General features: G+C 67.7%; 1 protein-coding gene across 1 annotated transcript in view; it reads left to right on the forward strand.

The window, feature by feature from the left end:
* Positions 1-2,186: 2,186 nt before the first annotated feature.
* LOC118261688 (serum response factor-like) overlaps positions 2,187-7,310 on the forward strand; it is a 5,914-nt gene continuing 790 nt past the window's right edge. Inside the window, exons 1-3 of the mRNA XM_050709833.1 lie at positions 2,187-2,684; positions 3,545-3,811; positions 7,184-7,306. Coding sequence (XP_050565790.1) covers positions 2,187-2,684; positions 3,545-3,811; positions 7,184-7,306 — 888 coding nt within the window. The remainder of the gene's footprint in view (positions 2,685-3,544; positions 3,812-7,183; positions 7,307-7,310) is intronic.

Below are 7,310 nucleotides of genomic sequence, written 5' to 3' on the forward strand. Positions count from 1 at the left end.
TCTGTATCCTTGGGGACAGGACAGATGTTGGCCAAGCTAATTGGAAACAGCGGGCTGAACATGTACAGCCCTGGCTGAACGTGGTGTAGGGGAGCGGGGTATCACCATCCCACTTGGGCCCCTGCAGGAGAAGAGGAGGCCTTGGGCAGCTGACAGGCTTGGGATCCATTTGTCTCAGCCCAAACTGAAGGAACGTCTCAAAGAAAAGCCTTAGGGAGGGAAGACGACCTGTGATATCCATGGCTGGAGAGCAGCATGGCTGCACCAGCACAAGGGTCCAACCAGGGGACCACCATCTGGGGTCAAAAAATGGACATTTATGGAACAGTACGAGGTGACAGCAAGCAGGTATGAGTTGTCCCAGCTGCTGACGACCCAGGACAGGAGATATATAAATACATACATATATAAAATATAAGGATCTCCAAGCCAGGTGTTTCCAGTAGGCCCTGACAGTTGCTTTGGCCCCACAGTTTCCCAGCCCCCCTTCAGCCCCTGCCTGCTTTGAGGACCACAGGACACCAGCTGGGCGCAGAGCAGCACGCAGGAGCACTTCCCTTGTGGCTTGACCTGCTTTCATCTCCTGCCCTGCAGGGAAGTAATGGGAGCAAATTGGTGTAAGCAGCCTCAGCTGGGTGCCCCCGCCCAGGGAGGTGGCCCGGGAGCTGCATTTAAGCTCAAGCCAGGGCTCTAAGGGATGTTTTGGGCTACCTCGTAGGTGCTCCCATCTCCTAGGCGTGTGCTGCAGCTTTGTTATCGTCCGGTCCTGCTCTTTGGTCCTGTTTCTTGGCTGGTGAGCGGATTCTTGACGGATTCTGGACCTGGCTCATCCCGGGGTCACCTGTGCCAGGTGTGGCCGGTGCTCGGCCCCCCGGGGAGGGTGGCCAGGGCATGTGATGGGAGGCATGTGAGTGCCAGCGCCCCGCCGGGAGCTATAAATGGCATGTGTGCTCACTGGAGGAGCACGGCGCTGGGGGGGACGCGAGGGGGGTGTTTGTTTCTGCTCCAGGAGGCCGGCCCTGCAGAGGGGCAGGCGGCTCCGAGGGCTGGTGGCAAGCGCGTGTCCCCCCAGCGATGAGGCCCGTGGGGTGCTCAGGAGGCAGGAACGGGGCTGTGGCCGGGCTGGCGCTGGTGGAGGCGGGCTCCTGCCCTGCAGGACGGGGTGCGTGGAGGGAAGAGGGCTCCCCGAGGGCTGTGGCGGCTCTCTCCTCGCAGAGCCACGTGCCTCCGCTCATCCTTCCCGCGTGGGCTCTGCCTCCCGTGGAGGCCCTGCTTCCCTCCTGGGGAGGACCCTACAGCCCCGAGGCCAGCCCCGTATGTCTCCTTGAGCGTCCGCGGAGGCCGTTCTGCCTGGAGGCTGCCGGGCCTCCACTCTGTCCTCTGGGGGACGTGAAGGTAGCGGTGGCCTCCTACCACACGTGGAGGCCCACGGCAGGGGCAGCGCGTGTCCCGCTCACGCGGCCTCCCCGGCCTCCCTGAGCCTCCACCGCTCCTCCTGGCCCTGAGCGGAGGCCGGGAGGCTGGCGAGGCTCACGCCCAGCCCCTACAGCAGAGGACGGGAGGCTGGGGCAGCTCATGCCCGGCCTCTACAGCTGCTGGGGGGTCTGGGTATGCTCTTGGGGGGCAGGCGGAGGCCGGGAGGGAGGCCGGGAGAGCATGGAGGCTGTCCTGGAGGCTGTCCTCCAGTAGGGTTGGGGCTGGGGTGGGCAGCCTGATGGACAACGCCTGGATACGAGGGCAGGGAAGGCGGAGGGAGGCCTGGAAGGGCCCTGGGGGGGGGAGGTGGCGGGGTCCTTGGGGGCCCTTTCCCCACGGCCTCGCCGCCTCCCGTCCGCGCCGCCCCGTCCACGCCGCGCGGCGCGGCCCCTTTAAGCAGCACCCCGCGCCTTCCCCACCCCGGCGGGTGACGCCGGCGCGCTATGCAAATCACCCCCCCCTCCTCCTCGCCCAATCGGCCGGCGGCTCCTCGCCCCCGCCGCCCAATGAGGCGGCGGCCGGCGGCGGGGCGCCCGCTCTCCCCATATAAGGAGCGGCGTGCCCATATAAGGCAAGGTTGCCGCGCTTTATATGGGGGCGGCGCGGCGGGGCGGGGGCGGCGGCGGAGGAGCGGGTGGCGGCGGCGGCGGGGCCATGGCGGGGCCGGCCTGAGCCCAGCCCAGCCGGCCCGACCCGCGCTGGCCGCCGCCATGTTACCGAGCCAGGCCGCGGCCGGCAACGGGGCCGCCGCTGCCGCCGCTGCCCTGGCCCGCGGCTCGGCGCTGGGCCGCTCGGCGGTGCCCCGCGGGGCGAACGGCGGCGGCACCGGGGGAGGAGCGGCGGGGCCGCCGGGCGGGCGGCTGGAGCGGGAGGCGCTGTACAGCGGCAGCGAGGGCGACTCGGAGTCGGCGGAGGACGAGGAGCTGGGCGGCGGGGAGCGGCGCGGCATCAAGCGGGGCCTGGCGGAGGCGGCGGCGGCGGGGCCCGCGGTGGGCCCGGGAGCGGCGGCGGGCTCCGGGTACGGAGCGGGAGGAGGCGGCGGCGGCGGAGGAGGAGGAGGAGGAGGAGGAGGGGGCGGCGGGGCCGTGAGCGGAGCCAAGCCCGGCAAGAAGACGCGGGGCCGGGTGAAGATCAAGATGGAGTTCATCGACAACAAGCTGCGGCGCTACACCACCTTCAGCAAGAGGAAGACCGGCATCATGAAGAAGGTGGAGGCCGGCGGGGCACCGGGAGCGGGGGTGGCGGGGCTGGGTGGGGGGCCGGAAACAACGGCGGCGGGTTCCCCCCGCCCCGGGGCCGGATGCGCCCGGCCGGGGGAAGAAGCGGGGGGAGGGAGCCCCCGGTGCTCGCCAGCCGGAGATGGGCTGCCCCGGGTCGCGGCAGGGCGGCCTCCGGGTTGGGGGGGGGGGGTAGGGAGGCTTCGCGTGGCCTCGCTGCGGCCTCACGGAGTGCGGGGGTCTGCGGGGAGACCGGCCGGAGGCTGGCCTAGACCTCCCGGGGGGGTCTCCTGTGAGCTTGGCTAGAGGCTGGCCCCTGTCCGCCTAGGGTCTTCTGTGAGACCGGCCAGAGGCTGGCCTCGACCCCCTAGGGGTCTTATTTAAGACCAGCCAGAGGCTGGTCTCCACCTCCTGGGGGTCTTCTGTGAGCCCAGCTGGAGGCTGGCCTCTACCCCCTAGGGGTCTTTATGGGACTGGCCAGAGGCTGGCCTCAACCCCCCAAGGGTCTCCTGTGAGCCTGGCCGGAGGCTGACCTCTATCCTCTGGGGGTCTTCTATGAGACCGGCCAGAGGCTGGCCTCGACCCCCTAGGGGTCTTCTATGAAACGGGCTGGAGGCTGGCCTCAACCCGCTGGGGGGTCTTCATGAGACCAGCCAGAGGTTGGCCTCTACCCCCTAGAGGTCTCCTGCAAGTCTGGCCAGAGGCCGGCCTCAGCCCCCCTAGGGAGGCCCCAAGTCGGGTGCAGAGGACGCAGGTCCTCCTGTTTTTTTTTTTTTGGGGTGGGGGGGAGGCCGGCAGCGAGGTGGCCCTCCATGCATGTGTGCCTGACCCCCTGTCCTCCCCTCGCGCAGGCCTACGAGCTGTCCACGCTGACGGGCACCCAGGTGCTGCTGCTGGTGGCCAGCGAGACGGGCCATGTGTACACGTTCGCCACGCGGAAGCTGCAGCCCATGATCACCAGCGAGACGGGCAAGGCGCTGATCCAGACGTGCCTCAACTCCCCCGACTCGCCCCCGCGCTCCGACCCCACCACCGACCAGCGCATGAGTGCCACGGGCTTCGAGGAGACCGACCTCACCTACCAGGTGTCCGAGTCGGACAGCAGCGGGGAGACCAAGGTAACGTCCCTGCGCCCGCCCGGGGACGCGTCCCCTCTTGCTGCCCCTCCAGCAGCCTCGGGGCTGCCTCCTCCTCGGGGCCGGCAGAGGCAGGCAGGCTGGTGGCAGGTGTCCTGGCCCCGGCCACGAGGCTCCCCACCAGCCCGGCTCGCCCCCCGGGCAGCTCTCGGCGCTGTTATCTCTCCCCGGGCGTCTCCATGCGCTTGCACTCATTGATAAAAATTTGATTCTGCCTCCATGGCCTTATAAGGCCTGGTTTCCCTCGCCAGAGTCCCTGGCAGGGCCCCTCACATTCCTTATAAGCTGCAGCTGTCTCTTGCTTTGGTGCTGTTTTGGAAGGGGGCAGGGAGGACATGGGGAATGGAAACATTTGGCTGGACCGACCGCTTCTGCTCCCTGCCTGGCGGCCCTGCAGGCGCCAGCCCCTGCCTGCCTCTGCTGGTCGTGGCCCCCGGCCCGGGGTGTCGCAGAGGGCACGGCGTCAGGCGGGTCCTGCTCGCAGGTCCCTGCCCTAGGACAGGAAAAAGGTCCGTGGTATGGGGTGTCCCCTGCGTCCCCAGCTGCTTGGGGGTTTGGGTGTGAAAGCTGGCCCCGTGTCCGTGGTGCTTGGATGCGCAGGTGGCTGGGGAGGGATGGGACGTGGAGCTGGGGGCTTTGCTGTGACTCCTGGGTCCGTGCGGGGTCTCGCGGGGTGCTGTGAGTTCCTGCAGCTCTGCTGGTGGGATGCGTAGCGGGCTTGCTGCGCCAGCACCCTGCCCCACGAACAAAGCCCCGCACCAGCAGCCTTCTCACTGTCTGGACACCCCTAAACGTGAAACAGACCCCAGAGAGGGTGCTTGGGACCCCTGTGCTGTTGGTGAGCCCCCAAAAGCAGAGTGCAGATGTGCCCAGCGCACTGCTGGGTGCCGCGGGGATGCTCAGGTCATGGTGCTGCCACGTGCCCGCTTGCTGCACGCCCTCTTCCCCGCAGTGAGCAGTGCTGCTCCAGGCAGAGGGGCCTTGCTGCTGAGCCCCACAAATATCAGGGAAGGGGATCAATACCCAGAGGCGGAGACCCCGGTTGCCCCAGGTTGGCGTGACTTCCCTGGGTGCCCCTGACTCCCCCCGTGAGCTCTGCCAGCGGGCGAGGGAGGCCACCAGCGCTCCCTCCCTCGTGCAGCCTCTGTTGGGAAGGACTCGGGGCTTCTCCTGGGGGAAAAGGCAAACAAATCCCGCGGGCATCTTCTGCTGAGGCACGCTGTGCGTGCACGGAGGCAGTTCGGAGGGGCAGGAAGGGCTGTGCGTGCCACCTAACCCGTGCCTGGCACGGGGCTCGTCCACGCAACATCCATTGAGATTTCCGCTGGAAAACGGCGCCGGGTGGCCCCAGAGGAAGCGCGCTCTCGCCGTGTGGTTGCTCTGTAGAGGTCTCCTGCCTGCTTTTCTGGTGCAAGCCCCGCTCAGCGCCCTGCGAGCTCCGTCCCAGCGCTCTCAAGAGGTGGTGCTTTGTGTGGGCTGCCTCGTGGCCACAGCCAGCGTTTGGTGCAGGGCTAGAGGAGCCCTGCGTCTTCTGCTGGGTGTCCTGGGTGCGACCTCTGTACGGACAAGACCTGCTGGTAGTGGGCTGCAGCAGCAGAGCGGGGAGCGATGCAGCCCACTGGTGTTCCTTCGTGCTGCAGCCAGCAGCAGCTCTGCGAGGTTCCCCTGCTGCGACAAGCCCAGCGGGGACAGGGGGATGCTCTGCTCTTGGCGCTGCGGCCACGGCCTCACAGCTGCTGGCCTGTGGCATCCTTTGGGGTAAGAGCAGAGGGGTGGCACTTACAGGGTGATCCGTTTTGGAGTGGGGGGAAAAGTGGGGCTTTCTGCCCCAGATGGAGTGTGGAGCAGGTGCTGGAGACCAGCACGGCATCTCCCGCTTGCCACCAAAGCCAGCTGTCCTTCGGTGTCCCCGTAACGATGCTGGTGGTGGGTCTGGGCCATGCTGGTCAGCAGTGCCCCATGCACTGGGTTGCCTCAAGAGAGAGGAGGTTCCTTGCACCCTGCTGCGGTCCAGGCTGGGCACCAGATGGCCTGGGCAATGCCCTGTGTCTCACTCACTTCTTGTGGCACGTGCATTGAGCGTGCCCGGCGGCGTGGGGCTGTGCAGACGCCTCTGTCTCACTGTGCTGCGTGTTGGCTCCTCAGGCATCGCTCTGCAAAGTGGAGCTCGTGGTGGGAATGGATATGCAGCTGGGGCAGCAAGGGGAGGACCTGCAGGGCTGTCTCTGGGCTCGTGCATAGTCCCTTGGGTGACCTGTGCTGAGGGTGGCCCGGGGCTTGGCTGCTGCTGAAGGCTGGCCCCATGCATGCAGGCTGGGCTTTGCAGGGTGCTGGGGTGAGCCGAGGTGCCCAGGGGCTTGTGAGCGTCCCAGATGGGCAGGGAGAAGGCAGTGGGCGTCCCGATCCCAAGGTCTGCCCCAGCTCCCTCTATTCCTCCAGCCCAAGAGCGATGTAGCAGAGATTGGAGGGACCTGCAGCAGGGCAGAGTTGGGGTGTGCATGGTCGGAGCATGCTGGCCTGGCTCCTTTGCTCTTCTCATCGTCCTGAGGTCTGCCCTCGTGCTTTTAAAGCAGTCCCAGGGACCCCACTGCATCTTCTGGGATGCCTCTCCCAGTCCCCGGGGGGATGCGAAGGGCTGGGCTGCCTGTGGGCTGTATCCTGGGGCTGTGCGCCCGCAGGGCTGCGCGTGGGGATGAGGGGACCTTGCTTTTCCAGCTGGAAACGGGACCCTTCCTCGTGTGGCCCGGTGGGCTGCGGGGAGCTCTGCCCCCTCGCCCACGTGGGGAGGGTGGCCGCAGCTCCCCGGCCCCGTGCGGCGCGGCAGGAGTTTGTGGTTGAGCTCATGGAAAGTGGCTGTGCCGGGCGCCGCGCCGTTATCACGTGCCTCTGCTAATTTGGACGTGGGGGGGACCGCGGTGCCAAGGCGGAGGGGCTTTGCTCTCCTCCCTCCCCGGGCCCTGGGGCAGGGCTGGGTGCCCGGGATTGGCTCCCCCCTTGTCTAAAATGGGCTGCCTTCCCTTTTTTAGCTGTTCGTGGAGCTGTGAATTCCTGGCTGCTGGCAGCCTGACAAGCTGGGAACAAGGCGCAGCACGTGGGAGAGCTGGGCCCACCATGCCGCGGGAGGGCCGGGAGCGTGGCCGCCTTAACCCTTCCCAGGCGTGCCGCCAGCTCCCAGGTGGCACGGCCCCCCGGCGGGGTCCCCGAGGGGGTCTGCGGGGAGGAGGCACGCTGGGCGAGGTGTGACCGCCCCAGGGCAGCGGGGATCCCCCTCGCGAGGTCACCAGCAGATCCAAGGTCCTGCTTCGTGGCTGCAGAGGCCGGGGCGCTGACCCATCTCCACCTCTCCTTCCGCAGGACGCGCTGAAACCAGTTTTCACCGTCACCAACCTGCCGGGGACGACGTCCACCATCCAGACGGCCCCCACCACCTCGACCTCCATGCAGGCCAGCAGCAGCCCCTCGTTCCCCATCACGAATTACC

Source organism: Cygnus atratus, chromosome 3, assembly GCF_013377495.2.
Source record: "Cygnus atratus isolate AKBS03 ecotype Queensland, Australia chromosome 3, CAtr_DNAZoo_HiC_assembly, whole genome shotgun sequence".
Classification (NCBI taxonomy): Eukaryota; Metazoa; Chordata; class Aves; order Anseriformes; family Anatidae; genus Cygnus; species Cygnus atratus.